Source organism: Dermochelys coriacea, chromosome 6 (assembly GCF_009764565.3).
Source record: "Dermochelys coriacea isolate rDerCor1 chromosome 6, rDerCor1.pri.v4, whole genome shotgun sequence".
Taxonomy (NCBI): Eukaryota; Metazoa; Chordata; order Testudines; family Dermochelyidae; genus Dermochelys; species Dermochelys coriacea.
In genome coordinates, this window is record NC_050073.1 from 90,167,172 (window position 1) to 90,189,219 (window position 22,048).

Below are 22,048 nucleotides of genomic sequence, written 5' to 3' on the forward strand. Positions count from 1 at the left end.
GCCAAAGGTCACTACTTAAGCCCCATTAAAAAGAGATGAAATCTTCACTCGGTGTACTTTATTAGACTGTAGGTTTAAAAAACTTTATTTTTAATGCAGGAAGTTTCATGTTTAAAGTATCTTTCTGTAAAACAGTATCTATCCACAGCAACAAAACATTCACTGTGAAGTTTTGTCCTCTGTACTATTTCCATTGGCTCAGTCTAGCAAATTCTATGTATTCCTCCTGGAGTCTTCCTTGTCAAACAGTGATCCAGATTGATGCTGTTTAGCTTGTCAGATATGAAAGGATAGTAGTCTAGGGTGATACAAGACACAGGCACTGAACAAAGTATCAGCTGCTTTTTAAACTTTCTTAGTCATGGTTTTTGCATGACTTGAATTATGAGGGAGGGACTAGAACTGACTTCAGCTGTCTGATACTAATGACAGACCACACATTGGCAGGGATGGGGTCATGTAAGAGACAGTTGCATGAGACAACTGGGTTGTCACAGGGTTATATAAAAATTTCAAACCCAACAGAGAAGAATGTAATAGAGGACAACAGAGCTAGTGATATAATTATGGGTTTTCAGTGAAGAATTCTCATGGCATTATGAAAACAGAGCCTGGGTAGTTTTCCACAAGAACCCCAATGTGCAAGTTTCTTTGTTATTGCATTGCTGAATGTGTAATAATTTTGTTATTTTTCTGAACATAATACAAAGCTCTGCTTCTGTTTGAAATGTCTCTCGTTCTATGTGAATTTTCAGCAACAGTTTATTTTATAATTATTAGAAACTTTACACAATGTGCCAAACTATCTGAAGGTTTAGATGTGTACAGCTCCCATTGACTTCAGTGGAGTTTTGCACGTTTACATCAATTAAGAATTTGGTCCCACATCTCCATGAAGGATGATGTGTAAGGTTAAGTGGCTGTACACACAAAGGACTTGATCCTCCAATCTGATCTGCACAAGCACACGCTTGTGGAGCCTCCACTGACTTCAATGGGACTCAGAGCAAGTGTAAGGGTCTCTTTGTATTGATTTGGTCACAGGTTTGGGGCCAAACACAACAACATGTTGCAATGGGAAAATGCTCCATTCTTCCTCCATTAATAATGCAAGTATATTTTTACTTAAATAAATGGCAATACACACTTTTTGAGGAAGCCTATTTAGGGCTCGTAACTGTATCAAAACACACATCACAATTGAATATTTAACAGATTTAAAAACATTTCAAATAAACATTTTTAAAATTAAACACAAGAAGACCAAAAGGCTTTTTTTCTTCCAGTGTCAAGATAAAAAACAAAAAAAAAATAGTTAATATAAATCCATATCAGATGCCTAAAGATTTCACACAAAGCATAAGCAAATCAACTGATCTAAACACACACAAACTTAAAAGATATCAAAACTCTTTACAAAAGTACAAGACAGATGTATCTGTTAAAAAACATGTGTATACAATATCAAGCCTTATTTGAAAAAAAATATTTAATTTTCCAAGTTACAAAAATTTTCATAAAGTTTTGTGTTACACTAAAGTGGTGAATAAAAGCTGGTAGCTTTGATCCTGCTAGGTATTAGGCACCTCCTGAACTGTGAGGAGCACTTCCAACTCACACTGACTTCAGTAGGAGTTGAGGGCACTCAGTGCCTTGCTGTACTAGACCAAAAGTCAGCATAGTTAACATATGATAGAAACCTCCACATTTTGACTACTGCAGAGGTATAAATGTTGGCATTTTGTGAAAATATGGACATTTCATTTAGGGCCTGATCCAAATCCCACTGAAATTAATAAAAAGACTCCCACTGACGTCAATGGACTTTCGATCAGGCATTTAGTTTTTATCAACATATTCAGGGGCATGATACTAGAGATTTCAAAAACTTGCATCTTAAAGTTCCTGTTGTAATGATCATAAGTGTGTTCTGCCTAGGTTCAGACATTGCACTTAGTGGGTAAGGTAACAGCAGGACTGATTCTGATCTCATGCTGGTGTAAATTGGGTATACCTTAATTAAAGCCAATGACGTTATGCCCTGGAAAAGCGGCTGTGAGATTGGAATCAGGCCCAATGTGACTATCACAAACTCCACAGATTGTGAATGGTCCATGGTTAGGTATATCCACATTACTAAGTTCCTGCCTTTATACTTCCCTAGCAAACCCTTTGTTCCTAGAAAGAGAAAAGACATTTTTTTAAAAATGTTTTAACTGTAAACTTCAGGAAGATAAGAGGAGTGAAGGTTAATGTATGTATAGCAGTAATTTAATTTCACAAATCTCAATGTCAGCCTTATAAGGATATTATTTGAAGACAGCGTCTAGTGGGAAAATATCCTATGATGAGACTACTTTGGAATAAAACCATCAATTGACAAATAAGACTCTCATCACAGAAGCTGGGTGATCTTTGACAAAATAAGATAAATCACAAGAGAATCTCACTACACAGTGGTCTTAACTAGTTAATATCCTCTTCAAATGTATAATCCCATCAATATGCAAGTATTTAGACCTAGAGTGTAATTAGATCCTGACTAGTGTAAATTAGCACACACGTGCAAACACACTCTCTATGTCTCTGGTTAATTTTGTTGTGCAAACCAGCATGAAACAGAAAATTCAACAAACAGTGTGAAATGCAAGGTTTCTTTTAGACCCCCATTTCCTGGAGTATATTTTTATAACTGAAATCCTCTCTCCACCCCCTGCTGTAGCAGGGATGCACTATTTTGAGAGCTCTATAATAGCATCATACAACAGAGGGAACAAAGACAGGGTAGTTATATGTCTAAACTTCCTGACTTTTGTTGGTTTGTATTAATGATATGTAAACGTACAGTGGGTTTGATTGTGTATTTAAGTTTCTTTTTAATCTCTTGAAAAAAATAGGATTAAGGTCTAACAATGGCCCATAATGAAACCATACTGTGTAAATATCCAGTTATTGTATTTTCAAAACACAGCCTACGTGGCAAAGTTAGGTAACTTTGAATTATTCTGAGTCATTATGGTCTGTCGTGAAAATATATAGATGAAACCATGTTTTTTTGAATACGTATTTGTTTGCCCATCAGTCTGACAATTATTTATGGTCTTGCAAAAATGTGGAGCCAACAAAAAACCACATAAATCTGTGTTTAGAAAACATTTAGAATAGCCTACGATGAAATCCTGGTTCCATCTAAAGCAATGGGAAAAAACCCATTGATTTCAATGTGGTCAGGACTCATTCCTAAAGTATACTATTTTCTTTGAAACATAAAGCTTAATGGTGCATGTGTGTTCATGTTCATGCACATGAGTGAATATAAAAGAGATAAATGTATCTATATCAACATACAAAATTTACATATTAAATTAAAATATTTTAATACAACCTTAAAAAATTATGAAATCAACCACTCTAATGTAAAGGAAACTTTAAGAGTGAAGATTGCTTCAGGAAAGTTAGCTTGGCTATGTTGCATGTTCTATATATTTTATAGTATAGACACATTAATATAGCACTTTGCATGTCCCTAGTGTTTTGCAAGCATTATCTAATTAATCTCCACAAAAACCCATGAGGGAGGATAAAATATTTTACAAAGGAAAGAGGAATGGAAAGTTCTAAACCGTGGCCCCAGATTATCCACTGAGAGCGAAGCTCATTTGTAGTGAACAGGGTGGCACAGGAAGCACTTTGATAAAAGGCAACTCAGCCTCAGTGCAGATTAGAGCTGCAAAAAGGCAGCCCTAACATACATCACAAACATAAGGTCCCTTAGGGACTTTATGCTACTGAAGAACCAAGCATAGCTTAATTTCATTCTGCCAGACTCTTCCCCATATGCTGTAGGTCTGTGGGAGGGGCTGGTTTAGGAGGTGGTGGAACCACCTCTGACAACTTTACACCAGTCCTTCTGCACAGGGGGAATTCTCTACTTGCCTTCTCTGGATGCTTTAAAACCATTTTGCACTACGTAAGCAGTGCAAAGTGGCCTTAGTGGACTGGAGAATCTTGCCCAATAAGTGTAATGCTGTCAATATAATACTGCTAGACCAACCTTGATTTTTGTAATTTCCTGCTTTAAGTGCATAAGATTCACTCTGCATCAATGCTAGGGGTTTTTTTTGCATTTAGCTTCTTACTTTTTTTTTCTTATTAAGTAGACACAAAATCAGAAGGTAAATATCTCATGCAGCAGTTAGTTTTATGAGCTGTGTTTGTAATTTCTGTGATTTAGCAAGTGCACACTTGACTAGACATACATGACTGTGACTTGTCCAGCTTTAAGAGATTGATCTGGTAAAGAGCTGATTACCTATTTTAAGGTAGTGGGTCTCCAAAACTCGCACTGAAGTCAGTTGGTACCTCAAAGATTGCACTAAGCCTCTTGCAGAATCAGGTCTAAACTGAGCTGTTGATAACTGCACATATTGTCTGCTATACATGCTCAGTCAACATGTTCAAAAAAAGATTATTTCAAACTGAAAGCCCGTGCTGCTCATAAAGGTCTAACTATAATCAAGTGTGAAATCTTGGCCCCATTGAAATGTATGGCAACTTTATCACTGATTTCAACCGGGCCCGGATTTTGCCTCAAAACTGAGGTTTCAAGTTCTTAAAATTTAGCCAGTTTTTAATTAACCCAAAATTAAAAAGAAAGTAAGTGGCCAGAATGTTATTTGAAAATTTAGAAAAATGTATTTGTTTCACTGGCCATGAACTCAAAAATGGCTAAATGGATTTTACTCAAGTACTCAAAAAAAATCAACTTTTTGCAGCCATCAATCATGGAAGATTTCTGAATGTTTGAGGAAATTGAGATATAGAATGTAAACTATCTTGCAACATTACCTACAGCATAAATGTTGCTTATCTATTTTCTCTGTCTCCCTACACCCTCTAATAATTTTTTTAAAAACTTATGCTACTGTAATGTTAAGGCTGAAATTTCAACATGTGACAAGTCACAGAAAATGCACAGTCCATTCCTGCAAGTCCTCCATGCGCAGAACACCTACAGTCTTCAATGGAATTTCTTCACAGAGGACACACAGGATCAAGCCTTAAATACTGTATATACCATTATGCATATCAGAATTTTCTGAAGTGCATGGATTTATACATTAAGACATTAATGTAGACAATTAATTAAGACAAGTGAGCATTTTACAACACATGGAGACTGACCGGTTTTGTTTCCCTGAAGCTTTCAAAAATTTGAGAAATGACATACAATTTTGTTGTAAAGACACAACATAAGATGATCTACAAAAAGTAGCAACTCAAGATGGGATTAAGAAATTACTTGAACAAAGGAAAGGCAACACAGTGAGGAAAGTGTTTCCTGACTCTTCTTGGAGACTATTTGTCATATCCTGCTCTGACATAATTACACCTGAGACCCTACTGAGTTGAGTGAGAAAAGGATTTTGTTACTAACAAAGAGAAGGCGTTTTGGTCACCTGATATGGTGCTAGCAAACCTTTATTTATTTATTTATTTATATGATGGTGGGCTAGCTAAAAAGCTCTCATTTGCACATACAACTCTCTCAAGAAACAACATATGGCATGCTAACAGATGCATATTTTGCCACTGGTGAACATCACCACTGCTATACACCTATGTAGCACTCTGCATTCTCCGGTGTTCACTCTGACTATGGCTTCTTGTTCTTACAGTCTGATGACTTCACTAAAGACTTCTCCAGTCGAAAAAAGAAAAAACAAATCCACCTTACTGGGTTTATTGGCTACTCTATCAGTCAAAACACAGAATGAACAAACTTTGCCGACCACCTAATGTTTTCAAATCTGCAGCTGTTTGAATAAGGTGGTGTTGCCAGGGTTGCCAGTGGCAGCAAAAGCCTCATTAAAAATGATGCACCCATCTTGCTCAGTAAAGCATACAGTTCTATGGGTCATCTGCAAAGCATACCCAGTCTTTATGGTTTTTAATTAATAACCATGTTTTTGCAGTAAGGCAACTGACATCTTTTGGGACACCGGTGGAACACGTGAAGGGCTCAATTGCAGAACAAAAACTAGGCTCACATCCCAATTTAATGCTTGTTTAATAATGACACAAGCAACATCAAAACTCAAATGTGCAAACTGACACCAGGACCGTGTTTAGCAAGCATCAGTATAACTTTTTAGCAGTATTGTATTTGTCAGCAAATGGCTACAGAGATGGTAATTTGAAACTGACACATGTCCAAAAATTACCTTTCAGGGTATGAGCTTTTAGAACTCTGTACTGAGCAACAGGGGTGCAGTTCTCTTAAGTAAACAGTCTCCATCTTTTATTTTCTAGACATGACTTACGTACTGTACTCAACACTGATTATACTATCTCTGAGCACCCCCCCCTCCTCCTTTCCACTAGTCCACTCATGATTGGGGGGGAAATTGTAGCACTCAGCAAATCTGGATAATAACTCAGTATAATAACTCAACAACACCACATTCAGATGTACTTGCTCCTGCCCAGGAGATGATCTTTAAAATTAAGCAGCATGTGATCTGATGTTAGCCTGTTTACAGTATGGCTTTTATTTTAGCAAACAACTGGAGTTACAAAATCCTCATGAAAAGAGATTATAAGAAAGCATTCCCTTTTATGATGCTACCACCTTACAGGCAAATCAGCTATTGAAATTGATCCCATGAGCTAAATGATGTGATGATGAACAGCTGAATGATTTCTCCTGATGTACAAGTGCAACATATAAAACAGCTTGAGATCAAAACAACTCCAGTGTAAAGAGAGAGGGTTAAAATCCTGTAGTCCTTACTCAGGCAAAGCTCCCACTGAAGCCAGAGGTGAAAGTAAGCCGGTACGCCCTGATACGGTGTACCGGTAAGAGCTGGTGTGCGTACCAGGACCGGCTTTCCGAGAGGGCAATTTAAAGCCCTGGGGTAGCGGGGGCGGGGCTGCGGCAGGGATTTAAAGGACCCGGGCGCTCCAGCTGCTGCAACCCCCCCCGGGGCCCTTTAAATCCCGGCCTGAGCCCTGCTGCCCGAGCCCTGGGGTAGCGGCAGTGGCGGGGCTCTAGTGGGGATTTAAAGGGCCCCAGAGCTCCAGCCCCCGCTACCCTCCCGGGGCCCTTTAAATCCCCACCTGAGCCCTGTTGCCGAAGCCCTGGAATAGTGGCAGTGGGGCTCCGGAGGGGATTTAAAGGGCCGGGGAGGTAGCGGTGGCTGGAGCCTCAAGCCCTTTAAATCCCGGCCTGAGCCCTGCGGTAGGGGTGGGGAGGCTCTGGTGGGGACTTAAAGAGCCCCGGAGCTCCAGCCACTGCTAGTGCCCCGGCCCTTTAAATCCCTGCCAGAGCCCTGCTGCCAAAGCCCTGGGGTAGCGGTGGTGGGGCTCTGGCAGGCATTTAAAGGGCAGGGGCGGTAGCGGCAGCTGGAGCCCCGGGGCCCTTTAAATCCCAGATGGAGCCCAGCCACTGCTACCCCAGGGCTCGGGCAGCAGGGCTCAGGCCGGGATTTAAAGGGCTCAGGGCTCCGGCAGCTGCTACCACAACGGAGCCCCAGGCCCTTTAAAGCTCTGCCAGAACCCAGAGCCCTGGGATAGCGGTGGCAGCCGGGAGCCCCCAGGGCTCCTTAGTGATTTAAAGGGCCTGGGGCTCCGCAGCTGGTAGCTCAGGGGTGATTTAAAGGGCCCCAGGCTCCCAGCCACCACTACTGCAGCTGAAGCCCTGGCCCTTTAAATCAAGATTTAAAAGGCCCAGGGATTTAAGGCCCTGCTTCTTCCGGTTGAGGCCACGCCCCCTGCGCAGGACTCCAGTGTACCGGTAAGTCCTCTAACTTACTTTCACCCTTGACTGAAGCTAATGGCTTCAATGGGTGTTTTGCCTGAGTAAGGATGGCAAGATCTGATCCATAATGAGTTATTTTCATAAAATATTTAATCACATGAAAGACCAGATATTCAGTAGAACTTAGCCCTTAATAGTTCCTATTAGGCTCTGAAATGAAGTAGCCAGACTTTCAAAAGTAATCAGTACTTTTGTTGAAAACAGGATATGTTGGGTACTGAGCACTTTGGAAAAAGCTGGCCTGCTATATACCTATTTCTAATTTCTCTAAGATCCATTCATCACACAACAGGGAATGTGAGTGGATTTCCTCTTTTTTCTTTATTTGGTCTTGCAGTGAAAGCACACTGATGAGTGTAGGATATTATCTTTTCATGGCAACCGGCTGATGGTGCAGCCACTAGATTACTTCAAAATACAAATACCTTTAACAGTAACAGCACAGAGAAGAGAGAGACAATAATTGCTGACAAAGTTGACTGCTTTTTGTATAGTTTCTGTTTGCCCCCCTGAGTCAAGTCCTTCATTAAAAATAAGGACAGGAATTTTTTTACAAAAAGATACAAACACCCTGAGAGTAATTAATGAGCCTAATTTGTCCTCCCTTGCTACCAAATCACAGGAGAACTGGTCTTTGTTTGATTTTTAATTATAAGCTTGACTTATTAGTGATTTTACTATCCATTCGAACAGTTGAAACTTATTTTGCTTCAGGCCCACATTTTGTTTTCTATTTCAGTAAAATATCTGTGCTGACATGACACAGAAAATTGTACTTAATAAAGATACATTGTCTCCCACTCACTTTTTTTTTTATTTAAATTAAAAGGCCAATCAGAAATTTCCCTTGGGAATAACCTGCAGTATAGGTGTCAAGAAATCTCAGTCGATGAAACAAGTGGGTTTGCTTTATATTTGTTATATTGAAATCCATATCACTGCCTATCTTCTCAAGGTATCCGTGCGTGACATTAAAATTTTACATCTGCCAAGTAAAAACAAAACAAAACAAAAAAAACAATAACCAGAGTCTCATTCTTGCAGGCTGAGGCATGGCAGGTTTGTAACTTGAAACTTTAGAAATATGACTATTTATTGTTGCTAGTACAGATGATATATGGTGGATGATATATAGATAACCACAGTAGCAATTACTTTCTTTTCTCTTTCAGTTTTGCTGCCAACGTTCTCAAAGAAACTGGGTTCCAGATTTTGCAAGACCAAGTTCGCCAAATTATACTTTGCTTCTGCTGTACTTCTAACTATAATACATATGTTTTGCTAAGTTTTAAAATTTGATTTATGCCTCCACACAGTAATGCAGTAAAGTTCAAACCCACAATTGTTGCATGAAAATGTGCTCAAATCCCTGTAGAGATTTTTGAATGAATGATGAAGGAGTTCTGAAGATTCATTGTGAATCCATGGGTTTTACTCATTGAATTACTGTTCTGTTTAAATGCTGATAACAGCTAAACACAATAGCAAAAATATGCAGCACCTGGAAATTCATCCTGGTGAACAGATCTCAGATAGGATGGCACAACTATTCCCTGAAGAGGGACCCTTCTCCTCCATATCATACTTGGTTCTAAATTGTTTTTTTAAATCATATCTTCTTCATCATCAGCACCTCCACCAGATTAAAAGACACAGGAATTCGTTCTTGCAACATTATATTCATTTGGACCTGCCTATGTCCCCAGACACATGGGTGCAGTTCCTATAGACTTCACTTAGAATTGCACCTGTGGGGGCAGAACAGGGCCCAGCTGAGAAGGGACAAGGTTACTAACACTATAGATGATAGACTTGTAGACCCAAAGGGTCAGAGTTTTACAAAAATGGGGTAAGATTTAACTCTCTTGTTTACAACACACAAAGCAGAGGACACAAAAAGAGGCAATTTAAGCCTATGGCTACATTCTTGCAACAGCTACAGATGTGAAAATTTCTCCATTTTTTCCTTTAGGAATTTTTAGACATAAAGACTATGGTGATCATTGCTATAAAAATACCTGAATACACTGCTGGGCCAATATATTGTCATTTTCATGCAGAAAAGCCAGTTTTTCCAGGAAAACACAGTTATCTAGTGCAGTGGTTCTCAAAGCCGGTCCGCCGCTTGTTCAGGGAAAGCCCCTGGTGCACCGGACTGGTTTGTTTACGGCCAATCACGGCTCCCACTGGCCGCAGTTCGCTGCTCCAGGCCAATGGGGGCTGCGGGAAGCAATGCAGGCCGAGGAATGTGCTGGCTGCCCTTCCCGCAGCCCCCATTGGCCTGGAGCGGCAATCGGGTGAACCTGCAGACGCGGCAGATAAAAAAACTGGTCCAGCATGCCAGGGGCTTTCCCTGAACAAGCAGCGGACTGGCTTTGAGAACCACTGATCTAGTGCCAGGTCACTTAAGAGGCCATGTTGTTGAAACATGTCCATGAGAAAAACATGGGATGTGGGAACAAACACTCTCCCACCCAAAAGAGGATTGTAGGGAACAAGATGACAGTATTTTCTTAGGGACTGGGTATTCTAATCCATTCAAATCTGTTTTGAGGAAAAGCTGGAAGGAGTAGAGATGTGGGTGATGCATGAATGCACAAAACTTCAGTACCGTTACTGTTGAAACCTCTCATTTCCATGAAAAATTTGAGGAGAAAAAAGGCTGCATTACTTCTCCATGTGGTGATCTATCCCTGCCCTCTCTACTCTTCATTCCACAAGAGGAAGACGTGTTCTGTGCCTAGCTCTATTTTTTTCTTTGCAGTTGTTTCCAGAAGAACCTAAATTTGATAATAAAAATCAGCAGTTTGACTAATTAATAATTACATCCAATAGGTAAGGCTTTTAAATATAAGTGTACTAGGATTCTGACTTGCCCATTCAAGTAGAAGAAAGTTTACCATTAAGCAGGCATCACTGGATTACATGGCTGCCAAACCTTGAAAATATATAAGGTTCCAGATGAAGCTCTAGAGAACTGAGGGACAATGTAAAACTGAAGTAACTCAACTGAAGATGCTTGGATATCACAACATGTGGTGTTTTTCTTGCATACTGAAAGCGCTCATGTGTACAAGGATTAGACCATTAATGAATTAAATAATATACAGAGGATCTATGATGAATGAAATGGTTAGTAATTTTAGGATAGTGAATGCACAAAATGTTTCAAATGAGCAATCTGATTTTCTACTTTAGAATCAGAAACTGGTCAGGAGGAATAATTTTTTTGCCAAGATGAAAAACTATCATTTATTAAACCACAAAAGGATATTTTTAAATAGTGTCAGGAAAGAGACTTTAACCCTCATTAGGAAGGAAATTAATTCATTGTATTACAACTGAGGTGTTGCAGGAAATATGATCCTCTATCTAAGGCAGAATTCAGGCCGATGTTATACATTATCTGGGCTGCAGTGCCAAGAGGGTAAGTTTAGGAAAGAATTTCCTGGGTTTGGAAAGCTTACACCAACCCATTAAAAAGTTCCTTTACTGTTTTTGTGGTTTAATTTCTTTCTCCCAACCCTCTTGGTAAATTACAAAAAGGAAATAAATTGCTTGAGAAAAGATATCACATGGCCCAATTTGTAAAGAATTAACATATTTAAGGAGTTTTAAAGCCAGTATACTTCACCCAATAGTCATTTTCATTCAATTGTGTGAATGTATTTATAGAGCATTTTGAAAGCATGTCCTGGAGTTTAGATTCCTTAAACGTAGTAGTCAGAGAATGCAAAAAACAATTATTAAAACTAACTAAACTGCTTTTAGAAAACACAAGTAAGAACTAATAAATACAAGCCAAGAGAGCCAGAAGCAATGAGCTTTTTTCATATTCCTTAGGAAAAGCAAAGAGATTTTTATTTTTACAAAAATAGTAATTTTGCTCCTGAAATGAGGCTCTCAGTTGCCAGGTTTCAGCCTAGTCCACTTACAAACAGGCATTTACCATGGAAATTGTTCCAGATTCAATAAAAGGTGGTTGATACACATCTATCTATCCAGCAATTCAAACTGTAGGGGGTTCTTTTAAAAAAGATCTTGCAACGGTCTATTTTAAGGTCACAATTTACTGTGTTGCAAAACAACAGTTTTTATTTTAAATTGACCGTCCTATATTTCTTTTAACCATTATCTGTATGCACCATAAACTCGGGAAACTGTAAATATCTTATTTTCTAATTTTCCAACATTTCACCAGGCAAACTGGCTGAAGTGTTTTAAACACCAATTTCCAACTGTTACCTGATTTAACTAAAAAAATAAATTACAAATGCTGAATACATTTATAGTTGGTTTAGTTTAGGGCAACTATGGACTGAGTTAATCCCATATTTCATGATGTCCATACTCCTTCCTACTCTATGACAGAAACAAGTTTTCATTAACTTTATTTTCACTAGTAGAGAGGGGGTTTTTTATGTATTTTTTTTATTCTGGCTCTGACACAACCATTGGGATTGGAAGAGATGGATGACCCTGTTATGCTTTTCTGGGCCTTCGAGGTAGGAAATGCACCCGCAATCTGTAAAGGGCTAATGCCAGCACAACTACAGCCTACACTATGCACATATAGAAGGCAAAGAGAATATCTTCAGAAAGGCTAATCCAATCTTTTATGAGACATAAGAAAAATAGTCAATAGCTGTTTTCATACAAAGAAGTTACAATATGCACATAAAATTAATGCAAAGCATAAATCGAGTGTATCTTCTCATCTCCCTTTCTGTGGAATCTATGATGTTAATACCCTCAGCAATAAGGCGTGCTTGGAACAATGCTGAGTATAAAGGGCTTGCTCCAACAGACTCCCCACTTTCCCAGCTGTGAGCAGAATCTGTCTACAGTAAACTCCTTAAAAGCACTGCCTGCCTGTTCCTTAGTTGGCACATAATGACCTGGACACTGCTACTAAAGGTTCCATCTCTACTGACATTGCTGGTAAAAGAGTCACAGTCTTTCAAAGGAGAGGGCTCTCTATACAAGAAAAGGCTGACATAAATGAACCATTACAATGTAATTCATATTACTCTGATACTGCCTGGTGTGTTTGGCCAGTAAGGCACTTTAGTGGTGACTCAACCTGGAACACTAAAGATAGGCATGTATCATAAAACTGAACCAAGACTGGTGCAAATATTGAAGATTCTTGAGATAGTGGAAGATGCTACAATAGTGGTTAGTTGGGGACTTTAGTAAGCTAGGAAATGTATCAGATTTGAATGGAATGGGATCATCAGAAGCAAGAAGGACATCCAGTATTATGAATAATCAGTAACATTTTAAAATTAAGGTGAAATTTCATAATACTTAATATAAAATAAGAAGAATAATTAAGTGGTTATTAGAAGTTGCTTTTAAAAATGAACAATGTTTCATGCTCATATATAGCATCACCTTTCATCGAAGGTTTTCAAAGTGCTTAACAAATATCAGTATCATCAGGTCATTTTGCAGGTGAGGAAACTGAGGCACAGAGAGGTTAAGTTATTTGCAAAAAGTCACACAGTGACTTAGGAGAAGAGCTGAAAACCAGTCTTCTGACTGCCATTCTCTTGCTCTAACCATTAGATAATAATGCCTTCTTGCCATACCATTGGATTTTAAAATATTATATTTTAGAAATAATTCTAAACCCCTACAACAGAGATAGGCTGCACCAAACTATGATCTACATTCCCTCCAACTTTGGGAAAATTTGGTTCTAAGTTTTAAACTTTGCTGAGTGGATTCTTTTCTAATAGTTAATGACCTGTTACATGGTTTTTATAAACTGAAATACCTAAAATCATGTATACATTTTGCTGCAACATATTATAAAGCCTCTTATAATATATTGGAACAAAAGTAATTTCTAGTAATTGTTTCTTGATTATTAATCATTATTAAACAATGCCTAAATTTAAGTGTCAACCAAAGTTCCTTACACCTGTAATTTTGCTCTTAGTAAAAGTGTGTGTACTAGTTTTTCAGCTAGTAATCTTTAGAATCCATGTATGCTATAAGCAAGAATGAACTTTAGTCAGGCGAACTACAGAAACGAATGCAAAGAGTACAAAGCTTTATGCCATGAAACCCTTTGGCAGATGTGGTACATACCGTTATCTTCAGGTTTAAAAAGGCTCACTCCCCTGAAACAACTATGATGAACTTTCAGTCAATATTTGGCAATTGATGAGTTACTGAAGCTGCATCACTCCTATAAGTGCAGCTGTGCTTGATTGCAGACAGAATTATTGTTTTAGAACAATGGAGCAGAATTGAACCTCCAGCAAGTAAAGCTGCCGTGTTTTTGCATAATTTTTTAGCTGCTCTAGTGCTTCTCTTTTTCTGCATGTGACTTCATTTCATTGATAGTAATACTAATGGGATCTTCCTTGGTTGTATTTAAATGGAAAGGAACCATTCTTCTCATAAATGCTGGAAAGGAAAGAACAAAGGAATGTGAGGGACCAATCAACCATCTGCAAAGAAATACTATCAATAGCTAGTAGTGTACATAGGTTTGCTAGGGGCAGCTACCATAAGTTTGACCTTGGTCAATTTAGCTGGTGTGCTAAATCATATTATATTACAGTAATCTCACTATTGTGCTGTTCTTCACAGTCAGAATTTGTACATACTTGCCTGATATAGTACTACATGCAAAAAGCTATGTTAAATACAATATTTTGGTTACAAATTTAAAATTTTGAAGTCAGAAAATCCAAGTGATGATGGTGCTCATACAGCAACATACTATGGTATACATTTATCAATACAGAGAGTAATATAAGTGCTTATTGGTCAAGAAAAACAGATTTTTTAAGTCCATCCATGATTAACCTGGCCAAGTGAGCTTTGTTACACAGATTTCAGAGTAGCAGCCGTGTTAGTCTGTATTCACAAAAAGAAAAGGAGTACTTGTGGCACCTTAGAGACTAACAAATTTATTAGAGCATAAGCTTTCGTGAGCTACAGCTCACTTCATCGGATGCATTTGGTGGAAAAAACAGAGGGGAGATTGATATATACGTTCTCTCTGTGTGTATATCAATCTCCCCTCTGTTTTTTCCACCAAATGCATCCGATGAAGTGAGCTGTAGCTCACGAAAGCTTATGCTCTAATAAATTTGTTAGTCTCTAAGGTGCCACAAGTACTCCTTTTCTTGTTACACAGAGGAAGCCTTAATTTCTACTTTACCTGACATTTAAGAATGTTAATTATGTGCCCTTTATATTGTATTTACACTTTGCTTGCATTTAATTTTGTAGTTTTTTTAATAAGGGGAAAAAACTCAGAAAATCCCCAAAGAAAATACCCTTCTTAGAGGAACATTCTAGAGGAACAAATTGTATTGGCCCCAGTGTTTTTATGACATCAGAATTAATGTATATGTACTTTAGGCGTGCATGTGTAATTTTTTAAATTCTTGGTTCTGGGTACTTCCACAAACTTAGCTTGAGTGCATGATATGGCACAAAGCCTCAAAGTAGATATGAACTAGATGAAGCATCTAGTAATTATCCATTGGTAAAAAGAACACTGATTGGATGGTAAGGACTTGACAAGAGGCAGAGGCACCAAGTCATGAAACAGAATCAGTCATCAGGCTTCTATTTCTACAAAATATCATTCTTGTACTGTCCATGCATGCATCACGAAAGTGTCAGAACACCGGGCATACCAGGCAGTTTGTTATAAATATGCTTAGTGTACTTTTTACAAAGGGTACTGTAATAACTTAGCAGCTCCCATCTGGGAGCCATGTAACAAGGAACAAGACTTCACTCTTTAATGTAGAATCCTTCAATTTCCAAAAGTGAAAGTAAAATCACTATCTTGATTCCTTAGCCCTTAATAAATCCTTGAATTATCATTTTTCTGCACCAAAGAAACTAGAATTCTCTCAAGAATTATACAGTGTTAGCTTTCTAAGTGTGAAACCATCATTATTTGCCACAAACTTCTTTTCTGAATGCGCACCCTCTTCTCTTCAACACCCAGGTAAATCTGGAAAATTTCCATAGACCATATTAGAGAAGCAAAGTCTAGCAACCTGAGTACAAGACTGAAGACAGGAATTCTTGAATTCTAATCCTGGCTCTGCTGCTGTCTCCCAGTCACCATAGGCTAGTCATAAGTTAACTACTACTGGATGCACCTCAATGAAATGGGGATACTACTACTTACCTCATAGCAAGGTTATGAGGCTTTGTTGTTTGTAAAAGGGCTTTGCCGATGAAAAGCAAGAGGTAAGTACTACAATGTATTCAGTTTTGTTAGCTAAGGAGTCCCAGATCTGTGATATGACTCCCGTTGCAGAACATAAAATTAAGAGGCCCCTTGGTGCTAGAAAATTCAAAGGAGTAATGATAATATTGAAAACCTAAAGGCTGTTTTAGACAGAAACACAGCCTCCCCCCCTGCTCCCACTCCCCCCTCCCCCCAGTGTGAGGCTGTGACAGGTTGGCAGAAAACATGAAGAGCACATTTTTCACTAATCTCTCAGTCATGGTACTATTTATTCTCTGAACATTTACAATGCTCATCTCCTAAGAAAACTAGAAATACCTAATTCATTATGCAGTTTCTTTTGGCAAATAAAGAGAAAAGCTATTACAGAGAGCCTGCTGGTAAAATTAAACACATTTTTGCAATGTCATTTTTTGTAGCTATCCGGGGAAAATAAAAATAAACACATATCAAGTTCCTCCCATAAGATCTAAGAACATAAGAACAGCTACACTGGGTCAGACCAATGGTCCATCTATCACAGTATCTTGTCTTCTGACTGGCTAATGCCAGATGCTTCAGAGGGAGTGAACAGAACATACAATCGTTGAATGATCCATCCCCTGTCATCCACTCCCAGCTTTTGGGAATAAGAGGCTAGGGACACCCAGAGCATAGGATTGCATCCCTGACCATCTTGGCTAATATCCATTGATGGACCTATTCTCCATGAACTTATCTAATTCTTTTTTGAATGCTATTATAATTTTGGCCTTCACAACATCTTCTAGCAACAAGTTCCACAGGTTTGCTGTGCATTGTGTGAAGAAATACTTCCTTTGGTTTGTTTTAAACTTGCTGTCTATTAATTTCATTGGGTGAACCCTGGGTCTTGGGTTATGTGAAGGAGTAAAAAACACTTCCTTATTCACTTTCTCCACACCAGTCATGATTTTATAGACCTCTATCATATCCTCTCTTAGTCTTCTCTTTTCCAAGGTTGAAAGTCTCTGTCTTTTTTATCTTTCCTCCTACAGAAGCTGTTCCATACCCCTAATCATTTTTGTTGCCTTTCTCTGTATCTTGTCCATTCTAATACATCTCTTTTGAGGTGGGGTAACCAGAACTGCACACAGTATTCAAGGTGAGGGCAAACCTTGGATTTATATAGTAGCATTACATTTTTTTCTGTTTCCTTGCTTAATGGTTCCCAACATTCTGTTAGCTTTTTTGACTGTTGCAGCACAGTGAGCGGATGTTTTCAGAGAACTATCCACAATGACTCCTAGATCTCTTTCTTAGTGGTAACGGCTAATTTAGTCCCCATCATTTGTATGTATAGTGGGGATTATGTTTTCCAGTGTGCATTACTTTGCATTTATCAACATTGATTTTCATCTGCCATTTTGTTGCTCAGTCACGCAGTTTTATGAGATCCTTTTGTAATGCTTCACAGTCTGCTTTGGATTTAATTATCTTGAGTAATTTTGTATTGCCTGCAAATTTTGCCATCCTGTTGTTTACCCCTTTTTCCACATCATTTATGAATATGTTGAACAGCACTAGTCCCAGTACAGATCCACGAGGGACACCACTATTTACCTCTCACCATTCTGAAAACTGACCATTTTCTAATGCTCATCACATTCAGGGCTTTGTCTCACTGGTCTCTTCCCATTAAAGCTAATTTCATTTTTTTAGGAGGGAGGAATGTTATAGTGGATAAGGCACTGGACTTAGTAAATGTGGGTTCAATTGGGCTCTGCCACATATTTCCTGTGTGACCTTGAAAGTCATTTAGTCCCACTGACTTCACCCTTAATCTTCAGAATTTCACCCTTAATCTTCATGTCTGTTGCCCAAATGGAGATAATACTATTTCTTTTATTCCACTCTTTGTCTTGTCTATTTAGACAGAAAGCAATTTGGGACAGAGTCTATGTCACTGTGTTTGAATAGAGTTTAGCCCAGTCTTTGTTGGAACCTTTTGGGGCAACCATAATATAAATAAAAAAATAAAATAAAATAATAATCTGCAATAAGGAAGAGTTAAATAAAATGTTTCAGAGTAGCAGCCGTGTTAGTCTGTATTCGCAAAAAGAAAAGGAGTACTTGTGGCACCTTAGAGACTAACAAATTAAATTTGTTAGTCTCTAAGGTGCCACAAGTACTCCTTTTCTTTTTAAATAAAATGATGATTTTTCCATCTTTCCCACTTATGTGGGAAACATGTAAACCATTCTGTCTACCACACCATGAGCACTACAAGCTGAGCAGAAAAAGAAAGAAAATGGGAAAGATAATAAATATATGGGCAAAACTTTAGGGCTTTTTTGTTTTGGTTTATTAACAGCAGGAAGTGATAGACTCAGATAGCTTTCAGGGAGCAGTAAGTTTCAGACACTAAGAATCTTCTACAGCAAAAACCTGAATACTAGAAGAAAACACACAGTGAGTGGTATCTGAGCATAGAAACACTGCCAAGTACGTCTCCTTTGGTTTGTAAGAAAGAGAGTATACTTCCAGCACTCTTCCTGCAAATACAGTTCATCTCTCTGGAACTACATACTTGCAAAGTTGACGACATTTTCTACAAACTCAGGCCACATCTACATTGGGAACACTTTACAAGATTAGATATAGGTATATGATACTAGCAAAGTGCTCCTAGAGTAGACGCAGCTTATACTTATACCAGGAACTCTTACCAGTATAGCTTATTCCACCACACCTGAGCAAAGCAAGTTATACTAGCAAATGAGCACTTTTGCCAGCATAGCTGTATCTACACTAGGGGCTTCTGTGGCACGGTTCCCCTAATTTTATGAGAGATAACTCCTCATCACATCTGTGGCTGACACAGCTTTGTTGGCAGAAAGCTGTGGCATAGACCTGCCCTCAGTATGCAATTTTCAAAATGTTCTTGTCTTTGTTAATTTCAACCATTTAGCAGAGTATTACTGACACACCAGATTTCAGAGTTCAGCCATTTTTGAGTTGTCTGGTTGATAAAAATATAGTAAACTTTTATTTTATAGTAGAAAGAGTCTATTCTTTTTTCATCACCCCATAGATAAAAATGGCTGCTTAGAACTTTTCAGGTGTGTTTTTCCAGAGAGCTAAGAAGGTCTTAAAAGCAGGGATTTGCAATGCACATTATTTTCAGTACCAGCTGGTAACCAGTACCAAGGAATTGGTATATAGACTTATACAGATGTAACAGTAGACAGTTTCTGTTTGCCCTTCCAATAATACAAGAACTAGAAGGCTCCTGATAAAATCAGAGGCAAAAAATTTAAAACACATAAAACAAATCCTCTTTTAATCCAATGTATAATTAACCTGTGGAATTTGCTGCCATAGGATACTGAGACAAAAAGTTCAGCAAAGATTTAAAAAGGATTAGACACCTATGACTAAGAGTTGAATCTACAGTTGAAGTAACTAAGATAAAAATAGATTTCAGAGTAGCAGCCGTGTTAGTCTGTATCCGCAAAAAGAAAAGGAGTACTTGTGGCACCTTAGAGAGTAACAAATTTATTTGAGCATAAGCTTTCGTAAGCTACAGCTCACTTCATCGGATGCATGCAGTGCGAAATACAGTGGGGAGATTTTATATACACAGAGAACATGAAACAATGAGTGTTACCATACACACTGTAACGAGATTGATCAGGTAAGGTGAGCTATTACCAGCAGGAGAGAAAAACAACTTTTTGTAGTGATAATCAAGATGGGCCATTTCCAGCAGTTGACAAGAACGTGTGAGGAACAGTAGGGAAGGAAAATAAACATGGGGAAATAGTTTTACTTTGTGTAATGACACATCCACTCCCAGTCTTTATTCAAGCCTAAGTTAATGGTGTCCAGTTTGCAAATTAATTATTGTCATTATACAAAGTAAAACTATTTTCCCATGTTTCTTTCCCCTCCCTCCCGCTACTGTTCCTCACACATTCTTGTCAACTGCTGGAAATGGCCCACCTTGATTATCACTACAAAAGGGTTTTTTTTTTTTTTCCTCTCCTGCTGGTAATAGCTCACCTTACCTGATCACTCTAATTACGGTTTGTATGGTAACACCCATTGTTTCATGTTCTCTGTGTATATAAAATCTCCCCACTGTATTTTCCACTGCATGCATCCGATGAAGTGAGCTGTAGCTCATGAAAGATTATGCTCAAATAAATTTGTTAGTCTCTAAAGTGCTACAAGTACTCCTTTTCTTTTTAAGATAAAAATGTTAACAGCTATCACCCTGTGCTTGAGATGTTCTTTCAAAATGTGGTCTCTAGGCTCATCTTCCTGGCACATTGTTCAAACCACTTTACACCCATGTTTTCACCCCACTCTCTCTCCATCCCCCATCTCCAATTTTACACCATATAAGGCCCTTCACCATTTAGTTCTAACTTGTCTTCAAATCTAATTTCTTACTGCAACGTCATCCCCTGACTTTGGTCTGCCCATGACATCTGCCTTGATCACAGCTTGCCTACTTTCCCCATATGTGCCTTTGTGCTTTCTGCCATGCTGTCCCTTATATTTGATAAGAACTCTCCATCAAAATTGGCAAATTTCCCACTTTATTCTCTTTTACATCTCTCCTTAAAACCTATCTTTGCTTGATTTTGCTTTGATTTTGCAAACAAATCACTACTGTCTGGCAATGCTTAGGTATGGCCTGTGACTAGAGGAATAGAGAAAGCCAGCACTACAGTGGGGTGAGTGCGTATGTGTTATAGTGGGAAGGACAAAGTTTCAGGATTACTTATTTTGCCCAGTGGTTAGTCCATCCCTACTATATACCATGGTGACATAAGAGTGCTATGTATCAGCAAAACCAATGGGTAATGGAATGCTGTGATCCCAGTTTTCTGAGATCAGGAAGACTAACCACTATTTCCTCTCTCTGCAGGCTTAAGGTACGAAAGCCTGGGATAGAGACACCTATCAACAATATAAAGCCGAGAAGCAATATGACTTCTGGGAAATATTCCAGGTCAAAACCTTGAAACGATAAACTGTACAAACAGAAGGACAGAATCAATTTACAAAACTAATGCAAAGCATCTGCAATTGTTAGAAGCTTAGTAATATAAAACTGCAGAAAAACACAGTGGCCATGAAAAAAGCAATTTCTGAGGATTATTCTATAGATAACAGCCAGTAGCTGATTTTTTTTTAGACTAACCTTTTTTCAGTTGCAGCTGAAAATAATATGGACTGCAAACTATGTATCTAATGAGTGCCTTCTTGTCTAAATTATGCTCTCAGTTAAACCTCTTCCTTTCTAAGAACATGGGTATAGTAAGCAAAACTAGCACTCTATAAAATAGCTGGTTATGGAAAAGATATTGTAATTGTAGAAATTATAACAAAAACATGAAGACCAGACATGAAGCAGATGACTAATTGCTATCCCTTTCATTGACTGCTGTAATTAGCATCTCCATACTAAATATATCTATAAATACACAGATTGCAGTTTATTTACTTTTTATCATTTATTTTCTTCTCTTTCCCTCCAACAATTTTACATAGATCAAGGTTTAATTCAATTCCAGTGTCTCCTTCATTTCTAAATTATATCAAAATTGTCTTCTCGCCTCCCTACAATGATCTCTCCAAGTCAGGGCTGAACCACACTGGCAGGGAAAAATAGGGAAAATTTGTAGTGCTACTGGCTATACTGTTTTTGTTCTGTAGAAGACCTCAGTTCCCATGTTGTTAATCTGGAAACTTTCATCAGAATATAGGAAGAAAAATATAATGTTATAAGGTCTAGCACACAGTTACTGTGAGTGACTGATCGAAACTATTATTGGTTCATATGGCTAAAGTCTAGTCTTCTGTTTCTGAACAAGCAAGGAGATAAATTAGACACAGGAATGAGTGACAAAATAAGAGAGACTCATTGTCGATTTTATTAAATACCCTAGGGCTCAGGAAAAGAAAATCAGATATGATTGTCAAAACCTTAAATTAGTGCTGATAAATATCACTGCTTGAAA

General features: G+C 38.2%; 1 protein-coding gene across 2 annotated transcripts in view; it reads right to left on the bottom strand.

The window, feature by feature from the left end:
• Window positions 1–10,126: 10,126 nt before the first annotated feature.
• The window catches only part of CEP128 (centrosomal protein 128), a 434,621-nt gene continuing 422,699 nt past the window's right edge, over window positions 10,127–22,048 (bottom strand). The window contains exon 23 of one of the 2 annotated variants that reach the window (XM_043516125.1): window positions 10,127–14,239. In XM_043516125.1, coding sequence (XP_043372060.1) covers window positions 14,133–14,239 — 107 coding nt within the window. In that variant the 3' untranslated portion in view covers window positions 10,127–14,132. The remainder of the gene's footprint in view (window positions 14,240–22,048) is intronic. The other variant, XM_038407035.2, reaches the window with a different exon arrangement.